At 40.3% G+C, this 19,678-nt stretch overlaps 1 protein-coding gene across 2 annotated transcripts in view; it reads right to left on the bottom strand.

Annotated features, from left to right (window-relative positions):
* cep44 (centrosomal protein 44) overlaps positions 1 to 19,666 on the bottom strand; it is a 21,380-nt gene extending 1,714 nt beyond the window's left edge. Inside the window, exons 1-8 of one of the 2 annotated variants that reach the window (XM_089005360.1) lie at positions 19,580 to 19,666; positions 19,353 to 19,454; positions 18,423 to 18,570; positions 17,432 to 17,569; positions 15,329 to 15,403; positions 7,249 to 7,410; positions 2,014 to 2,142; positions 852 to 950 (exon numbers count right to left, since the gene is read on the bottom strand). In XM_089005360.1, coding sequence (XP_088861486.1) covers positions 852 to 950; positions 2,014 to 2,142; positions 7,249 to 7,410; positions 15,329 to 15,403; positions 17,432 to 17,569; positions 18,423 to 18,570; positions 19,353 to 19,444 — 843 coding nt within the window. In that variant the 5' untranslated portion in view covers positions 19,445 to 19,454; positions 19,580 to 19,666. Of the gene's footprint in view, positions 1 to 851; positions 951 to 2,013; positions 2,143 to 4,642; positions 4,767 to 5,824; positions 5,954 to 7,248; positions 7,411 to 15,328; positions 15,404 to 17,431; positions 17,570 to 18,422; positions 18,571 to 19,352; positions 19,455 to 19,579 lie in introns of those variants that run through there. The other variant, XM_089005359.1, reaches the window with a different exon arrangement.
* Positions 19,667 to 19,678: the final 12 nt, after the last annotated feature.

Raw genomic sequence — 19,678 nt, 5'->3', positions numbered from 1 at the left:
AGTGAAGATGGTCATCTCTTGCCAAAGAGGACGAGCATCATTATTTAAACAAACTGTGATAATACTCACCATTAATATGAATGGTTTTCTGTTCCTCATGATTGGTAAAAATCCAGCCAAACTATCGGGATAAAAGTCAACTTGCCGGGCACATACACACGGTTACTGCTAGCTAGCCTGCACACTGCTCATTAGCTTGCACGCTTGCTTTCTGCTGCCTCTCGCAGAAATATATTGATGCTAACGTTAGCATGAGGCTTGTCATAGTGCCACTGACATTCGACTGTTTCATCGATGTTACTGTTTCATTGCAAATTAGAACCTGTTCTCTCCACAAAGGCAAATCATTCGATCCATTCAACATGCCACTTATTCAAAAGGGGGCGTTTACCTGTTTCGACATCATCCAATCAAAATTGCGCTTTGCGCCAACACAAGCCAAAACAGGAAATGAACAGCAAAAAAAAGCAAGAATACATCTTTAGTTTTATCTGCGAGCGAGATGCCATCATCAGAGAGCCATATATGGCTCGCAAGCCATAGGTTCCCGACCCCTGACTTCGATTCTAACGTGGAGTCCCTACTCCCACACACACGCCAACAGAGACTCCGCGGAAGGAGGGCAATTGGAACACTGCTCAAACCCCCACCCCCTTGAAATTTTATCAACGGATTTGCGCTTTTCTCGAGAACGGTCATTTTGGTCTGAAAAGTCGGAAATCCGCCGATGGGGGGAAAATTCTTCTCCCTGCAACCTCTGCATTGGTAAATCAGTGTATGAACCGAACCAATAGGTCGGGCAGAGTAAAGAAGAGCATCTCTGTGAATATGTTTAGAGGTGATCATCCTACCTTTGTGTCGCAAAGTTCCAATTTGGTTTCCAGTAAGAGGATTCTCCCATTTAGATTGTCCCAGCTCTGTTTTGATATTGTGATCAATTCTTCTTCCTTCTGAAACAACAAACCAGATCTGATTTAATGTGAGATGATGGCACAAAATGACAAAATGATTTGGTTAAATGCAATATTTTAGCAGATTTATAAAGGGTAACGGCCTGAAATTGTTCGTTAATTGAATTGAAAATAAAAGTAAATTGCGAATCGAAAATCCAGTCAAATTAAGTCCCTGTGAATCAAATGTAATTAATTAATTTTGGAAACCCGAATGCCTAGCCTAAGTAGTAGCAATGCATTTCCATTGCTGGCCATCTGTCAAGCATGCTAAAAGTATTTACTCACGGTCAAAAGAATGCAGAAGAAAGGAATGGAAGTAGAAGAAGAGTAGTTGCTCTCTCTAATGAATGTGAAACATATAGCAGGTTGTGCATGCCGCTTTGTTATGCTGCAACAGGGATACGCGGCACCAAAAAGCGCAATAACACAGATACGATACGGATCGATAATTACGATTCGACACAAGTATATACAGTAAAGTCTCGTTATATCGATATTCAACGCAGTCCGAAAAAATATCGATATAACCGAGACTATCGATATATCCGACCCTGTTTGCATGTAATTTTCTCCGTGCGTGCATAGAAATAGTATCGATATAACCGGGACTATCGATATATCCCATATCGATATAACGAGACTTTACTGTACGTATATTTTTTAAACACTACAATTGGATAATAAACGGTGATTTTGGCATGAGATTTGGATATAGGAACAATTGCTTTTCTGTTAAAATCTTGTTAATGAAGGGTTTGCGCACATTTCAACGCTGCAATGACTTTCTGAACGGTGGAGTGAATCAGGGCGCCCTGGAAGCACATTTACAAACAGGACAATGCTAAGGGAACGGGAATGTTGGGTGCGCATCTTAGCTCAACTGTTCTTGGTCTTGATCGTGATACACCCCCCAAAAAATAAATGACACTGCGGAGCAACTTCGACTCAAATACTTTTTGCACTCTAAGTAAGTGCCTTCGCATGGAAATGGAACAAGAGCACAACAAATGGTGGTGATGAATAAACGATAGGCCGACGTGGCAAAAAAGCGGCCCCTTACCTTTTCGGTGTTCGTCCTGCTTGCAAGATCCTGCAAACGGTCTTCCAGGGCATCAAGCCTTTGAAGGCTGCAAAGAAGACTGTCGATTTGAGCTTCCATTACAGAAAGCTTTTGCTCGACGTTGGAAGACTGAAAGACGTATTGATATTGTTCATGAGTTCGGACTATATTGAATGATATTTATTGATTGATCGACTGCAGCAGTTAATTAAAACATGTGTCCTTTTGACAGTGATGTCAAGATGCAATATAATAAAAAAATTAAACATAGCTGAAAAGGTTTCTTCAGCCATCATCTGTACTTCTTCGAAGGTGTCGGATGTTTCGCTTCTTATCCAAGAGGCTTTGTCAGCAAACTAAAATTTGCTGGTAGCTCTGGCCCTATGTATATATATGCCTCCTGTCCAGAGGTGGCGGTGCCAGACCTCTGCTATGATAGGTCCCTGCTCTAAAGTTGGGGGGAGCAGAGGACTATTTTCTGAGGCTACTCTGATTGCTTCTATTGTCCTGACTGATCATGGTTTACGACTGGCCTGATGGTCCCATTTGCTATGGTATCACCTCATCAGCATAAGTAAGCCTGCATGGTAAAGCTCTCAGCAGTGTGTTGTAAGGACGATCCAAATTAAACCTCACACCACCATGGTGATTTAGTGAAGGGTTTTGCTGTTTTATAAAAATAGCTTATTTTATTCCCCTTTCAAACTATCCATTTTCTTTCGCTAAGATTTTTACTTCATTGTCGTCAAATGAGTGGTTGCTAGCTGTTAAGTGCATATGTACTGCAGATTGACTTCCACTCGTATTATCCCTGAGATGTTGAATCTTTTTTTGAGAATTTGTTTAGTCTCCCCAAAGTATTGCTCTTTACAATCAATATATAGGGCCAGAGCTACCAGCAAATTTTAGTTCGCTGACAAAGCCTTTTGGATATGAAGCGAAACATCCGACACCTTCAAAGAAGTACAGATGATGGCTGAAGAAACCTTTTCATCGATGGACCACTCCTGTACGACTGAGAGCTGAGAGACACAGACATATAATAAAAGAGTTAAATAAATTGGTTTTAAGAAATGAACTTCATGTTGAATGTGTTAGTTAAAAAATGTGATCAACTTTCGGTGATTCATGTTGTACTCATCAAATGAAAAATATAGCTTACAAAAAGAAATATTGAGAACAATAAGCATGTTGCAGTATTGTAGTGCATTGACAGCGCTGTACAACAAATTCAGTGATAAAGGTAATCACAAGCCATAAATTCCATTTTAAATGATTGTAATCTTCACAAAAAGAAACAACAAACATAAAAATTGTCATATGAGCAATGATTTCAAAGTTGTCAGATTAGAAAGTCAGACAAATTACTTCTAGCTTGAATTCTGAACTGGCATTTGCAGAATGAACGTGAGCTGAAGAAATTTCTTACATGTCGAATGTCCTCCTCCTGCTTTTTTTCTGTCAGGTTAGTGTTCCCATTTTCAAGAGAATTAGATGAGTATACTTCATTATGCAAAGCTTGCATTCCATTATGACACGGTAATGTGTCGTCGTCTTGCACATGATTCACAACAAAGTCCCAGTCACAAACCTGAAACAAACAAGATGTTGAGACATTAGTACCGTATATGAAAGGGAGTGAATCGGCTCCCTGTCCCACGAGGTCCTTTATGGATAATTTCACTCTCACAACTACACCAGTACACGGTGCAAGATGGAAAAGCTCATCTCTTGGGCAAGAATGAGCTTTACAGGTTCCACTTCTTCATGGATGGCATAGAAATCCTATCTGTCACAAAGAAAACGGATGTCACTGGCGCAAGGTGGTGGAGGTGGACTCCATAAAAGCAGGCATGAGAGAGTATATGATCGAGGACAAGAGCGAGAACATGAACGAGAGTAAGAGCAAAACATGAGCTACAGTGGAGATAAACACAGGGGAAGCGTGCCAGAAGCAAACAGTGACTCGGCACTGAATGGTCGTGCCGGGAGTCCTTTTAAACTGAGACGAATATGACACCAACATGTGGGCAACTGCAGGCAGACCCCTAGAGTGCCATCTGTTGACCACAAACGATTTACCAGCACAGCTGTCAGAATTATTTTAGAATTTATTATTCTTTTGCTTTGATAATATGTATTCATAATATTCATTTTGCTTGAACAATATTTATATTCATTTTGTTTGAACAATATGTATTAATTATATTCATTACTTTAGCAATATGTATTCATTATATTTCTGTGCTATGAGAACATATATTCAATATATTTTTGTTGTGATGATTGACTGCCTGCTACGCATGACTATACAACATGGAGTTACTTGGAATGGGTCACTTCCGGTGTGACCACAAATGGGCAATTTGTCAGCAATGTGTGAACCACGGATAAGGGACGCTGACACCAGAGCCAAAGCTCACATGATCAAGAGAAGTAAAGACCTTGGATAAGGAAGATTGATGGACAAGTGACTTTATTGTGAATCAACATGAGGTCATTTTGGTCTGAAAAATCGGAAATCCGCCGATGGGGGGAAAATTCTTCTCCCTGCAACCTCTGCATTGGTAAATCAGTGTATGAACCGAACACAATAGGTCGGGCAGAGTAAAGAAGAGCATCTCTGTGAATATGTTTAGAGGTGATCATCCTACCTTTGTGTCGCAAAGTTCCAATTTGGTTTCCAGTAAGAGGATTCTCCCATTTAGATTGTCCCAGCTCTGTTTTGATATTGTGATCAATTCTTCTTCCTTCTGAAACAACAAACCAGATCTGATTTAATGTGAGATGATGGCACAAAATGACAAAATGATTTGGTTAAATGCAATATTTTAGCAGATTTATAAAGGGTAACGGCCTGAAATTGTTCGTTAATTGAATTGAAAATAAAAGTAAATTGCGAATCGAAAATCCAGTCAAATTAAGTCCCTGTGAATCAAATGTAATTAATTAATTTTGGAAACCCGAACTCCTAGCCTAAGTAGTATCAATGCATTTCCATTGCTGGCCATCTGTCAAGCATGCTAAAAGTATTTACTCACGGTCAAAAGAATGCAGAAGAAAGGAATGGAAGTAGAAGAAGAGTAGTTGCTCTCTCTAATGAATGTGAAACATATAGCAGGTTGTGCATGCCGCTTTGTTATGCTGCAACGGGGATACGCGGCACCAAAAAGCGCAATAACACAGATACGATACGGATCGATAATTACGATTCGACACAAGTATATACAGTAAAGTCTCGTTATATCGATATTCAAGGGAGTCCGAAAAAATATCGATATAACCAAGACTATCGATATATCCGACCCTGTTTGCATGTAATTTTCTCCGTGCGTGCATAGAAATAGTATCGATATAACCGGGACTATCGATATATCCCATATCGATATAACGAGACTTTACTGTACGTATATTTTTTAAACACTACAATTGGATAATAAACGGTGATTTTGGCATGAGATTTGGATATAGGAACAATTGCTTTTCTGTTAAAATCTTGTTAATGAAGGGTTTGCGCACATTTCAACGCTGCAATGACTTTCTGAACGGTGGAGTGAATCAGGGCGCCCTGGAAGCACATTTACAAACAGGACAATGATAAGGGAACGGGAATGTTGGGTGCGCATCTTAGCTCAACTGTTCTTGGTCTTGATCGTGATACACCCCCCAAAAAATAAATGACACTGCGGAGCAACTTCGACTCGAATACTTTCGATGTGAAGTGCCTTCGCATGGAAATGGAACAAGAGCACAACAAATGGTGGTGATGAATAAACGATAGGCCGACGTGGCAAAAAAAGCGGCCCCTTACCTTTTCGGTGTTCGTCCTGCTTGCAAGATCCTGCAAACGGTCTTCCAGGGCATCAAGCCTTTGAAGGCAGCAAAGAAGACTGTCGATTTGAGCTTCCATTACAGAAAGCTTTTGCTCGACGTTGGAAGACTGAAAGACGTATTGATATTGTTCATGAGTTCGGACTATATTGAATGATATTTATTGATTGATCGACTGCAGCAGTTAATTAAAACATGTGTCCTTTTGACAGTGATGTCAAGATGCAATATAATAAAAAAATTAAACATAGCTGAAAAGGTTTCTTCAGCCATCATCTGTACTTCTTTGAAGGTGTCGGATGTTTCGCTTCTTATTCAAGAGGCTTTGTCAGCAAACTAAAATTTGCTGGTAGCTCTGGCCCTATGTATATGTATGCCTCCTGTCCAGAGGTGGCGGTGCCAGACCTCTGCTATGATAGGTCCCTGCTCTAAAGTTGGGGGGAGCAGAGGACTATTTTCTGAGGCTACTCTGATTGCTTCTATTGTCCTGACTGATCATGGTTTACGACTGGCCTGATTGTCCCATTTGCTATGGTATCACCTCATCAGCATAAGTAAGCCTGCATGGTAAAGCTCTCAGCAGTGTCTTGTAAGGACGAATTAAACCTCACACCACCATGGTGATCTAGTGAAGGGTTTTGCTGTTTTATAAAAATAGCTTATTTTATTCCCCTTTCAAACTATCCATTTTCTTTCGCTAAGATTTTTACTTCATTGTCGTCAAATGAGTGGTTGCTAGCTGTTAAGTGCATATGTACTGCAGATTGACTTCCACTCGTATTATCCCTGAGATGTTGAGTCTTTTTTTGAGAATTTGTTTAGTCTCCCCAATGTATTGCTCTTTACAATCAATATATAGGGCCAGAGCTACCAGCAAATTTTAGTTCGCTGACGAAGCCTTTTGGATATGAAGCGAAACATCCGACACCTTCAAAGAAGTACAGATGATGGCTGAAGAAACCTTTTCATCGATGGACCACTCCTGTACGACTGAGAGCTGAGAGACACAGACATATAATAAAAGAGTTAAATAAATTGGTTTTAAGAAATGAACTTCATGTTGAATGTGTTAGTTAAAAAATGTGATCAACTTTCGGTGATTCATGTTGTACTCATCAAATGAAAAATATAGCTTACAAAAAGAAATATTGAGAACAATAAGCATGTTGCAGTATTGTAGTGCATTGACAGCGCTGTACAACAAATTCAGTGATAAAGGTAATCACAAGCCATAAATTCCATTTTAAATGATTGTAATCTTCACAAAAAGAAACAACAAACATAAAAATTGTCATATGAGCAATGATTTCAAAGTTGTCAGATTAGAAAGTCAGACAAATTACTTCTAGCTTGAATTCTGAACTGGCATTTGCAGAATGAACGTGAGCTGAAGAAATTTCTTACATGTCGAATGTCCTCCTCCTGCTTTTTTTCTGTCAGGTTAGTGTTCCCATTTTCAAGAGAATTAGATGAGTATACTTCATTATGCAAAGCTTGCATTCCATTATGACACGGTAATGTGTCGTCGTCTTGCACATGATTCACAACAAAGTCCCAGTCACAAACCTGAAACAAACAAGATGTTGAGACATTAGTACCGTATATGAAAGGGAGTGAATCGGCTCCCTGTCCCACGAGGTCCTTTATGGATAATTTCACTCTCACAACTACACCAGTACACGGTGCAAGATGGAAAAGCTCATCTCTTGGGCAAGAATGAGCTTTACAGGTTCCACTTCTTCATGGATGGCATAGAAATCCTATCTGTCACAAAGAAAACGGATGTCACTGGCGCAAGGTGGTGGAGGTGGACTCCATAAAAGCAGGCATGAGAGAGTATATGATCGAGGACAAGAGCGAGAACATGAACGAGAGTAAGAGCAAAACATGAGCTACAGTGGAGATAAACACAGGGGAAGCGTGCCAGAAGCAAACAGTGACTCGGCACTGAATGGTCGTGCCGGGAGTCCTTTTAAACTGAGACGAATATGACACCAACATGTGGGCAACTGCAGGCAGACCCCTAGAGTGCCATCTGTTGACCACAAACGATTTACCAGCACAGCTGTCAGAATTATTTTAGAATTTATTATTCTTTTGCTTTGATAATATGTATTCATAATATTCATTTTGCTTGAACAATATTTATATTCATTTTGTTTGAACAATATGTATTAATTATATTCATTACTTTAGCAATATGTATTCATTATATTTCTGTGCTATGAGAACATATATTCAATATATTTTTGTTGTGATGATTGACTGCCTGCTACGCATGACTATACAACATGGAGTTACTTGGAATGGGTCACTTCCGGTGTGACCACAAATGGGCAATTTGTCAGCAATGTGTGAACCACGGATAAGGGACGCTGACACCAGAGCCAAAGCTCACATGATCAAGAGAAGTAAAGACCTTGGATAAGGAAGATTGATGGACAAGTGACTTTATTGTGAATCAACATGAATGAGATGATGTAATGACACAATAGTAAGAATGTACAGACGCTCCCCAACTTAAGAACATTCGGGTTATGAACATCCAAACATTTTTTGCGGGTACATAATGTTGCACATTTTACCGGCCGAGCTCGCTTACGATTGGCTGCGTTGACTATGTGGGTGGGGAGGAAATCCCTCTTCCCAGTTGACACTCCAGGAGGACGCGATACATAACAAAAGTAATGGCTGCTGGCACGTAATTCAGTAATTACGTGCCAGCAGCTTTAGTAATGGCTTACTGAAGACCCAATGATATATGTCGTCGTGCTACAGTCGGTGTAAAATTATTTTACTTATGACTTAAACACACATTCCATACAAAAGATATCACTGATGCAACTTACGAACAAATTCACCTGAGGAACAAACACTCGAAACGTATCTCGTTCGCACGGTGAGGAGCGTCTGTACACCGTGTGTTCTCAGATGCCTGTGAACCAAATAGGTAGGGGAGATGTCAAAAGATCGAAAGAACTTTTATTGGCGAGATAAAGTTCTCCTTGCAAGATGAAAAAGACCACTGGAGTGCCTAAGTCTTTCCTTTTTGAATAAATGTCTACTTGGTGAATCTGACAATAGCGTATTATGGTGTCCACATTTTCTCTGTCAACATTGCGGTTTGTTGGAGGACAAGGGTGATGTGGTAATAGGTGGGGGTTCTGGCGATGAGTTTGTGAAGACATTTGTGAGGGACACCAAGGAGTAGTGAATTGCAATTATCAATGCGGGAGGTGATGAGACTGTGGACAAGGATAGCAGTGGAGTGATGGGGTGAAAGATGGACGATTGCGTCGGTGAAAGTAACTGGATCTGGTTATGTTATTTATATGGGAGTGGAAAGATAATGAGCTATCGAGGATGACACCCAGGCTCTTGACCTGAAGGAAGGGGGACACGGTTGAACTGTCAATAGTGAGGGAGAAACTGTTGGCTTTGTCTCAGGATGATTTGGTACCAACGAGGAGAAGTTCAGTTTCTTCGCTGTTGAGTTTGAGGAAGCTGTGGTTAAACCCTTGTTTAATTTCTGAGAGGCAGAGTGAAAGTGATGAAGGTGGAAGAGAGGCGTCGGGTTTGCTGGAGAGGTAAAGCTGGGTGTCAACTGCAATGAAAATGTAGACCTAATTTACGGGAAATATTGCCAAGGTAGGTAATAAAGAGGAGCATATCAGTGTCCTCTATCTAAACCTGTTTTGTGCATCCTGTTCCCTCACACCAGCTACCTTCATGTACTCATTCACAACATACAGTAAATAGGTGGAAATATGTGGACCAGATTATGTTATTTATATGGGAGTGGAAAAATAGCGAACTATTCAAGTTTTTCTTCAATTTAAAAAGTAGATGGAGTATTTTAATTCATGCTATTTTTGCTAGCTGCAAGGCCGGTAGCTGAGTAGCAAGCATGGTGTCACTAAACAAATCAAGTCCGTCACGTTTTTGGAGAACAGATAACTTATTCTTCTCTCTCTATTTCAATTTATTTTTGTCTTTCTGAACATACAATATATCCAATTCACTTGCACATCACATTTCTCTCGACATAATTTTGATAGATACTAGTCCCATTTCCCTAAAGGACCTCTGACCGAATGTTGAAGGAATAATGCAACAATATTCTGGTCAGTGATACACTTGCAGTGTGACATCTCTCCGGATTCAAGAAATTGAATGTCATTTATCTGGTCTTCTGGCCGTGCGACAGTCGTAAAAAGTAAAGTTGCTTCATTTGAGAAAGACATTACTCTGTTGACTTGTTTAATGGAAAACCTATTTTGAGATTTGAGACCAATTTGAAGTCAAATTAAATAATTTTGCACTTTATATAGAAATGTACTGTATATATTTTTAATTCTGGTCAATGTGCATCCCCAATAATCTACCAGTGGATCCTCAGCTTCCTAACGGGACAGACACAACAGGTAAGACTGGGAAAAGTATCATTGTCAACACACACAGGAGTCCCACAGGGATGCGTCCTCTCTCCACTGCTCTTCTCCCCCGACACAAACGATTGCACCGCAACACACACAGCTGTCAAATTCATAAAGTTGGCAGACGAAACACCACCGTCATTGGTCTCAAAGACGGCGACGAATCTGCGTACCGACGACAAGTGGAGCAGCTGGAGATCTGGTGCTTCCGACACAACCTAGAGCTGTACACACTCAATACGGTAGAGATAATCATGGACGTCAGGAAACATCAATCACCACACCGACCCCTGACAACGTGCCCCGTGTCAACTGTCGAGACCTTCAAATTCCTGGGAATCACAGACACCCAGGACATGAAGCATGGCCTGCCAGAGGAGGCGCACCGACAGTTCTACACGGCAGTAATCGAATCAATCCTGTGTTCTTCCATCAACATTTGGTTCAGGCCCACCACAGAAAGACAAAATACGACTTTACCGGACAGTTAGGACGGCAGACAACATCATTGGCACTGCCCTTCCCACTGCAAGAACCAAGACAAGGGCACATAAAATCCTGCCGACAACCTTTTCCAGCTACTCCCCACAGGCAGGCGCTACCGATCCATGTGCACCAAATCCAGCAGACATTTAAACAGCCTCTTGCCATGAACTCTCTCAACAGTAACCCAAATCTAACTGTATAGTGCCTCTTTGCAATTTTGCACAACTCTGTGGAACACCATAGCGTTATATTCATTGTAGTTGTAGCGCTGTACTCACTTGAACCACACTTACTGACATATATAATCTTGTCCCACGAGGTCCTTTATGGATAATTTCACTCTCACAACTACACCAGTACACGGTGCAAGATGGAAAAGCTCATCTCTTGGGCAAGAATGAGCTTTACAGGTTCCACTTCTTCATGGATGGCATAGAAATCCTATCTGTCACAAAGAAAACGGATGTCACTGGCGCAAGGTGGTGGAGGTGGACTCCATAAAAGCAGGCATGAGAGAGTATATGATCGAGGACAAGAGCGAGAACATGAACGAGAGTAAGAGCAAAACATGAGCTACAGTGGAGATAAACACAGGGGAAGCGTGCCAGAAGCAAACAGTGACTCGGCACTGAATGGTCGTGCCGGGAGTCCTTTTAAACTGAGACGAATATGACACCAACATGTGGGCAACTGCAGGCAGACCCCTAGAGTGCCATCTGTTGACCACAAACGATTTACCAGCACAGCTGTCAGAATTATTTTAGAATTTATTATTCTTTTGCTTTGATAATATGTATTCATAATATTCATTTTGCTTGAACAATATTTATATTCATTTTGTTTGAACAATATGTATTAATTATATTCATTACTTTAGCAATATGTATTCATTATATTTCTGTGCTATGAGAACATATATTCAATATATTTTTGTTGTGATGATTGACTGCCTGCTACGCATGACTATACAACATGGAGTTACTTGGAATGGGTCACTTCCGGTGTGACCACAAATGGGCAATTTGTCAGCAATGTGTGAACCACGGATAAGGGACGCTGACACCAGAGCCAAAGCTCACATGATCAAGAGAAGTAAAGACCTTGGATAAGGAAGATTGATGGACAAGTGACTTTATTGTGAATCAACATGAATGAGATGATGTAATGACACAATAGTAAGAATGTACAGACGCTCCCCAACTTAAGAACATTCGGGTTATGAACATCCAAACATTTTTTGCGGGTACATAATGTTGCACATTTTACCGGCCGAGCTCGCTTACGATTGGCTGCGTTGACTATGTGGGTGGGGAGGAAATCCCTCTTCCCAGTTGACACTCCAGGAGGACGCGATACATAACAAAAGTAATGGCTGCTGGCACGTAATTCAGTAATTACGTGCCAGCAGCTTTAGTAATGGCTTACTGAAGACCCAATGATATATGTCGTCGTGCTACAGTCGGTGTAAAATTATTTTACTTATGACTTAAACACACATTCCATACAAAAGATATCACTGATGCAACTTACGAACAAATTCACCTGAGGAACAAACACTCGAAACGTATCTCGTTCGCACGGTGAGGAGCGTCTGTACACCGTGTGTTCTCAGATGCCTGTGAACCAAATAGGTAGGGGAGATGTCAAAAGATCGAAAGAACTTTTATTGGCGAGATAAAGTTCTCCTTGCAAGATGAAAAAGACCACTGGAGTGCCTAAGTCTTTCCTTTTTGAATAAATGTCTACTTGGTGAATCTGACAATAGCGTATTATGGTGTCCACATTTTCTCTGTCAACATTGCGGTTTGTTGGAGGACAAGGGTGATGTGGTAATAGGTGGGGGTTCTGGCGATGAGTTTGTGAAGACATTTGTGAGGGACACCAAGGAGTAGTGAATTGCAATTATCAATGCGGGAGGTGATGAGACTGTGGACAAGGATAGCAGTGGAGTGATGGGGTGAAAGATGGACGATTGCGTCGGTGAAAGTAACTGGATCTGGTTATGTTATTTATATGGGAGTGGAAAGATAATGAGCTATCGAGGATGACACCCAGGCTCTTGACCTGAAGGAAGGGGGACACGGTTGAACTGTCAATAGTGAGGGAGAAACTGTTGGCTTTGTCTCAGGATGATTTGGTACCAACGAGGAGAAGTTCAGTTTCTTCGCTGTTGAGTTTGAGGAAGCTGTGGTTAAACCCTTGTTTAATTTCTGAGAGGCAGAGTGAAAGTGATGAAGGTGGAAGAGAGGCGTCGGGTTTGCTGGAGAGGTAAAGCTGGGTGTCAACTGCAATGAAAATGTAGACCTAATTTACGGGAAATATTGCCAAGGTAGGTAATAAAGAGGAGCATATCAGTGTCCTCTATCTAAACCTGTTTTGTGCATCCTGTTCCCTCACACCAGCTACCTTCATGTACTCATTCACAACATACAGTAAATAGGTGGAAATATGTGGACCAGATTATGTTATTTATATGGGAGTGGAAAAATAGCGAACTATTCAAGTTTTTCTTCAATTTAAAAAGTAGATGGAGTATTTTAATTCATGCTATTTTTGCTAGCTGCAAGGCCGGTAGCTGAGTAGCAAGCATGGTGTCACTAAACAAATCAAGTCCGTCACGTTTTTGGAGAACAGATAACTTATTCTTCTCTCTCTATTTCAATTTATTTTTGTCTTTCTGAACATACAATATATCCAATTCACTTGCACATCACATTTCTCTCGACATAATTTTGATAGATACTAGTCCCATTTCCCTAAAGGACCTCTGACCGAATGTTGAAGGAATAATGCAACAATATTCTGGTCAGTGATACACTTGCAGTGTGACATCTCTCCGGATTCAAGAAATTGAATGTCATTTATCTGGTCTTCTGGCCGTGCGACAGTCGTAAAAAGTAAAGTTGCTTCATTTGAGAAAGACATTACTCTGTTGACTTGTTTAATGGAAAACCTATTTTGAGATTTGAGACCAATTTGAAGTCAAATTAAATAATTTTGCACTTTATATAGAAATGTACTGTATATATTTTTAATTCTGGTCAATGTGCATCCCCAATAATCTACCAGTGGATCCTCAGCTTCCTAACGGGACAGACACAACAGGTAAGACTGGGAAAAGTATCATTGTCAACACACACAGGAGTCCCACAGGGATGCGTCCTCTCTCCACTGCTCTTCTCCCCCGACACAAACGATTGCACCGCAACACACACAGCTGTCAAATTCATAAAGTTGGCAGACGAAACACCACCGTCATTGGTCTCAAAGACGGCGACGAATCTGCGTACCGACGACAAGTGGAGCAGCTGGAGATCTGGTGCTTCCGACACAACCTAGAGCTGTACACACTCAATACGGTAGAGATAATCATGGACGTCAGGAAACATCAATCACCACACCGACCCCTGACAACGTGCCCCGTGTCAACTGTCGAGACCTTCAAATTCCTGGGAATCACAGACACCCAGGACATGAAGCATGGCCTGCCAGAGGAGGCGCACCGACAGTTCTACACGGCAGTAATCGAATCAATCCTGTGTTCTTCCATCAACATTTGGTTCAGGCCCACCACAGAAAGACAAAATACGACTTTACCGGACAGTTAGGACGGCAGACAACATCATTGGCACTGCCCTTCCCACTGCAAGAACCAAGACAAGGGCACATAAAATCCTGCCGACAACCTTTTCCAGCTACTCCCCACAGGCAGGCGCTACCGATCCATGTGCACCAAATCCAGCAGACATTTAAACAGCCTCTTGCCATGAACTCTCTCAACAGTAACCCAAATCTAACTGTATAGTGCCTCTTTGCAATTTTGCACAACTCTGTGGAACACCATAGCGTTATATTCATTGTAGTTGTAGCGCTGTACTCACTTGAACCACACTTACTGACATATATAATCTCCAGCACCAGACACTGTGAGGCGCTAAAGGACATCGGCATACTTGCACACTTGTTTTAATACAAATACGGTGAATGTACAACTATTATCGGATTTTGTCTGTGTAAGCTCTCAGTCGTACAGGAGTGGTCCATCGATGAAAAGGCATTCTTCAGCCGTCATCTGTACTTCTTTGAAAGTGTCGGACGTTTCGCTTCTTATCCAAGAAAATTTGTCAGCAAACTAAAGTCTTACAGGTAGTTTAGGCCCTATATATATATATATATATATATATATATATATATATATATATATATATCCCTACTGTCCAGACATGGCCGTGCCGGACTCTGCTATGATAGGTCCCTGCTCTCAGGTTGGGGGGAGCAGAGGACTACTTCCTGCAGCTCCACTGATTGCTCCTATTGTCAGACTAACGACTGGCCTGATTGCCCCATTTCCACCGGTATCACCTCATCAGTACTACTAATCCTATGTTGCCTAAGCAGGCTATTTCATGAGCGATCCAAATTGAACCTCACCCCACCATATCGTTTTAATGAAGGATTTATTTGTTTTATGAAAATTGCTTCTTTTACTCCCCTTTCAAACCATCTGGTTCTATTTTGTGCGTGTGTGTGTGCAGCATACAATAGTTATCCTGTTCACTTACATTATCTGTCTTGGTCAGCTTTGCATCATCCACTCCTTTTATGTTCTTGTGTGACACAGGATTTCGGATTCTGGGCTAAGAAAGCACACAAGAAAAGCTCAATTCAGTCGAGTAAAATAGATACTAAAAGACAAAATGTGCAAATTAAAAGAACCCCTTCGTGCGGAGATACTTTCAGCGTGGCCGGACATTAACGAGGATTATACACAGACCGTAACCAAGTAGTTAACTCATTCACTGCCAGACATGTGCAAAAATGTGTCCACTCCAGTGCCAGGGTTTATTTATGTTCTATTTCTGTTTATTATTTTGTTTTGTCTTGACTATTATGTGAAGTGCTTTGTTACAGCTGCAGCTGTTGTGAAAGTGCTATATAAATTAGGATCTATTGTATTGTCTGTCTATATACGTACTTGCGTTACTGGTGTGAGTTTGCGTTACTTCCGGGTTGAGTGAATGATGGCGCGAATGGCTGCCGCTGCTCACCCGCAGAAAAAAAAAAATTCTCATCCCGTGAGTGTAGTGTCCTTGAGAGTTTTTAAACGCGCAGAGAAATAACATTTATTATTATTCTTATTATATTTTCAATATGGAAATTAACACGTGAATAGCATTGAGTGATTGATTATGCTACTGATTTAAAGTTATTAATGAGTATTACTATATTGTGATTGCACGAAATTTTAATTCACCATAATAGCATCAGAATGATTTTGATGTGTGTACTGAATGGAGCAATGGTTCCCCTCCATTATGGTTTATAGATGTTGCACTACAGGTTATACTTTACTGTTGTTAAAAGACAAACTGTGTCACGAAAATATTATTACAGTAAAGTCTCATTATATCGATAGTACCGCTTATTACGATACTATTTCTATGAATATCAATTTTTTTTTCGGACTCCCGAGAATATCGATATAACGAGACTTTACTGTATTATGATTATTATGACTATTATGATGATTAGAGTTTTGAAAGGCGCTTATAAATGATATGTATTATGATGATATGATTATTGATATTATACATTTTATTTATAAGCGGCTTTCACCCGACGTAAAAGCTTGTCCAAAACAAGCATGCGAATCAAACCTGTGAAAATGGAGGACACTGATTCGCTGTGGGGACGACCCCTTGAAGGGAAATTCAGAAAGGAAAAGAAGAACATTTATAAGCGGCTTTCAAAACTTTCAGACACTTTAATACTTTTACTAGGACAAAAGAATAAAACAGTTCTTTATTCATTTGGGAGTGAATTGAACTATTAATAATGTTTCACTGACCTATCTGACTGTTTTGTTGACATTCCCTTTAGTGCCTTCAGTGAAACATTATTAATAGTTCAATTCACTCCCAAATGAATAAAGATGAATGAATGAATAAAGAACTGTTTTATTCTTTTGTCCTAGTAAAAGTATTATCGTGTCTGACAGTTTTGAAAGCCGCTTATAAATGTTCTTTTCCTTTCTGAATTTCCCTTCAAGGGGTCGTCCCCACAGCGTCGCTTGAGTAGTGTGCGCTATGTACCTATGTCTCATGCGCCATTACCATCAGCTAACTGTAAATTACACTACTATGCTAAGGGGCTTGAGAAAACGGATAGGGAAAGCACAGCAAGGGTGAAATTCGATTTACCACTAATTCGATCGTGTACAATGGTTGTACAATCGAGTCATCTGCCGCAAAAATGTTTTAATGTTTATGTCGCAAAACGCAAATATTTACACTACGAGGAGCTCAAGTACAGTATGATAGTCATGCCAGCACTTAGATTCTAACATGGACTCCCCCTTCCCACGCACACGCGGTCATTTTGGTCACACATGGTCATTTTGGTCTGAAAAAGTCGGAAATCCGCCGATGGGTGGAAAATTCGCATCCCTGAACATTCAATGGTGAAGTGGACCGGAGGATGGATCGATGTTATGAAGCATTGTAAATTGTATCAATTATCTGGCATGGTAGAGGCTTTTGCTTTCCAAAGATCCTTCATGCCCTAAAATACATTATGGCCTTTTGGGTACCTAATTTTAATGATGCATATGCAACACCGCAAACAATACAGTTTGACAAGACAACACATTTGAATGTATCCTGTACCTTCTTCAGTTCCTTGTGTCTCTGCAGAACTAAGTCAATGATGTCACAAAGGGTAGAGATCTTTCTTTGCACAAAGCCCCTCTGAAGGAACTGTTGCTTGGAGATGATTGGCTTGTAATGGAAGATATCCCGCAGAACCTTGATAAAAAATTGTCAAGGTGAAAATACATGACTTTTGGAAAACAAAAATTGGGAACAGGGCTTTTGCATGAAATATCTTAGACTACATTTTACTCCGAAAAAGTCACAGTCGAAATGTACACTTGGAGATTCAAATCTTAAGAATATTATTCAAAATAGTGGATTCATTGTACTAAACGATTAAAATCTAATGTTATTTGATGACGAGACGATAAAATATCCACCCATATTTGACACTGACATGAGAATCATTTACTCTGCGTTAAAGCAATTTTGATCCATTCTGAGGCACCAGGTGGGAAAGTGCAGAATTGCCTGTTGCCCATGAGTGGTTGAGATCTGATTTGGTAAAAAGAAATGCCTTGATTGCTCTGACTCGCGAATTACCCCACTGCCGTGTGGTGTTCTCCAGCAGTCAGTTCAACAATCTCTGCTGTTCTTATTGTATCTGCGCTTCCACTGCTATGCTGCTACACTGTCATGTCCCACTGAGCAAAAATGCCGATTTATTTTACCTAAGAGGTAATCAAGCCCTGGATGTCACAGAATTTTCACAGAAAAAGAAACAGAAATGAAGGTGTTTGGTACCAGTCTTTTTTTTTTTTTTTGCAACCAAGTCTGTGTCCAAGTCACTCCATTTTGGTGATCTACCAATACCAAGTCCCAAATCAAAATGCCTGTAACGCAAAGAACGAGAAAAAGATGATACTCAATTGTCTAAATGTTATTTTACTAAAGGTCTCCCAATGTAATACCCACGTATAGGGCAGTAAATCATTAATAGTTCAAATCAAGTTTGTACATCAAATAATATTCTCGACTTGAGAAAGTATGCTGCTGAATGAGGTACCTTATAGAGTGTGTCAATGAATCTCAGGTCAGTTTTTCCTGTCAGCTCCAGTCCAGTTGCCATTAGTTGTTCAGCAAAAGGTGGAGAGAATGTGGTGAGAATGAAGCTCAATATTGGCAGAAAAGCTGAGGGGTCTCCAACAGAAAGGCTGATGTGAGAGAGAAGTTCAAGTTATGACAAAGAATGACCACGAAGCAATAATATCACGTGACATTTACATTATACTGTACCTTACCGTAGACAACATATGCATTCAAATTTCCCCCTTGTGGGACAATTAATGTATATTATTTCTTATTCTTATTAATTTAACACTTCAGATTTTATGTGCGATTATGAGAGCCCATTACTCCTTAAGAAACATTTCAATGGAAAATTGTACTACTCTTCTGAATTAGATCTTGCTGACTGTAACTATTGTCAGATTCCTGTAATCCTCAATTCCAAACCCTGACTCCCAGTTACACATCATCAGCACTCTGCACTGTCTTTTCTTTTCAATCCATGTCTCCATCATGCTGCAGACTGTCCAACATCACCGACCTCTTCACACACAAAAAAAACACAAGCGCTACATTTCTGCGCGCTTAAGGAGTGGCAACGACGGATTTACTTCTCACCACAACAAGAATTTGGAGATATCATTTTGGCGGATGCAATTCGCAACCCCAAGAAAATAAAATTCAAAGGGATGAAAAAAAAACATTGTCCGACTATGTTTTTGCAATTACACGTAAACCTAACGCAAACGTGCAAGATTTCCTTTTTGAACATCCGAGACTCCCATTAAATACAGAAATAAAACGACAGGAATTGCTAGAGAGTAAATTTCTTCAGACATTTGCAAATCATTTAATGCCAATATGGTGCATGCATTGCCTTTTGATGGCAACGTTGCTCCCAAAACAAGATTATGACTTAATATCTTACCCATTGTAGTCGACGGCTCCAGGGTACTTTACGATTCGTAAAAGAGTTTCCAATTTACGAAGACAGCTCTGCACGTCGCCAGCGGGCCGCATTATTTCTTCTCTGGTAGAATCGAAAAAAATATATATCGCATTTGTGTTATTTATTTTCTGCATCTTTCGTATTAGTTTGTTCAGACTAAAATAAAACATATGACACGGAATAACGCTATCAATCAAAATGCTCACCTTGACCAAATTTTAAAAGTAAACTAACCGATTTATTTGAAACCTGCAACTGACTGACAACCCGGAATTTGAACTTTGTGTCGATACCGGGAATCGATA

This window comes from Hippocampus bargibanti, linkage group LG10 (genome assembly GCF_051943395.1).
Source record: "Hippocampus bargibanti isolate YZ-2025 linkage group LG10, ASM5194339v1, whole genome shotgun sequence".
In the NCBI taxonomy this organism is placed as follows: Eukaryota; Metazoa; Chordata; class Actinopteri; order Syngnathiformes; family Syngnathidae; genus Hippocampus; species Hippocampus bargibanti.
Note: the sequence above shows the minus strand (reverse complement) of the source record. Positions and strands in the feature narration are given on the sequence as shown.